Source organism: Carlito syrichta, unplaced genomic scaffold (genome assembly GCF_000164805.1).
Source record: "Carlito syrichta isolate Samal-C Ts95f unplaced genomic scaffold, Tarsius_syrichta-2.0.1 Scaffold313357, whole genome shotgun sequence".
In the NCBI taxonomy this organism is placed as follows: Eukaryota; Metazoa; Chordata; class Mammalia; order Primates; family Tarsiidae; genus Carlito; species Carlito syrichta.
In genome coordinates this window covers 1-951 of record NW_007257453.1, presented here as the reverse complement: position 1 = coordinate 951, position 951 = coordinate 1, and the positions used below count along the sequence as shown (strand labels likewise).

The following is a 951-nucleotide window of genomic DNA, read 5'->3' as shown; positions in this document are numbered from 1 at the left end:
CAGACACAAGATGACCACACTCACGCCCGCGTACCACGCTGAGAACTACAGCCCCGATGACAACAGGTTTGACCTTCGGCCTTTTCTGTACAACACCCGCTGGCCTTGGCAGTTCCGGTGGATAGACAGGCAGGTGAGTCACGCTGAAATGGGTTTGCCTCTTACCTTAAATATTCGTAGAGGAAACATCAAAACATCCACTTAGATCCTCGAGGACAGAAAAGCTTCTCTATAGGTGCGGTGGCATTTTTTTTTCTGTCTTCATTTCTGCAAAGGGAAAGTTTAAAGAGTTGTTTTTTAAAATTTTAAAGTTGTTTGCTTAAAGTTTTTTGAGCTTAAAGTTCTTGTTTCAAGTGTTGCATGTGTGTTTTTACTTTTTTTTTTTTTGAGTCAGAGTCTCACTCTGTCCCCCAGGCTGGAGTGTGGGGGCACGCTCATGGCCACCGCGGCCTCAACCTGCTGCACTCAGGCAATCTTTCTGCCTCAGCCTTCCAAGTAGCTGGGACCACAGGCACGCGTCACTGTCCTGGCTAATTTTTTGGCTTATTGTCGAGACGAAGTCTAGCCAAGTTGCCCAGGCTGGTCTTGAACACGTCGGCTCAGGCAATCCTCTTGCCTGTAACTGCCATCACCGTGACGTATGCTCGATCAGTCGAACTTGTTCCTCAAATATGACAGAAGTTGTCTGTCCTTAGACCCACCTCCCCTGTCCCAGGTGACCTCCATGCCGCTCTCTGCTGTCCTGACATCAGCTTCTTCAGATTCCACAGATGCGTGGGAGCACGCGGTGTGGGTCTGTCTGTGCCTGGCTTGTTCTCTTGACATGGTGTCCACACTGTTGCAAATTACAGGGTTACCTTTTTTAAGGCTGAATAGTGTTCCGTGGTATGAATACCAGGGGTGCCAAAAATTTGTGTACACATTTTAAGAGTTCTCCAAGCAGGGCTCGGT

General features: G+C 48.4%; 1 protein-coding gene across 1 annotated transcript in view; it reads left to right on the top strand.

The window, feature by feature from the left end:
- The window catches only part of LOC103272880 (glutamine-dependent NAD(+) synthetase-like), a gene marked incomplete at both ends in the record, with an annotated part of 18,752 nt that extends 18,619 nt beyond the window's left edge, over positions 1-133 (top strand). The window contains 1 exon segment of the mRNA XM_021718718.1: positions 4-133. Coding sequence (XP_021574393.1) covers positions 4-133 — 130 coding nt within the window.
- Between the last annotated feature and the right edge of the window lie 818 nt (positions 134-951).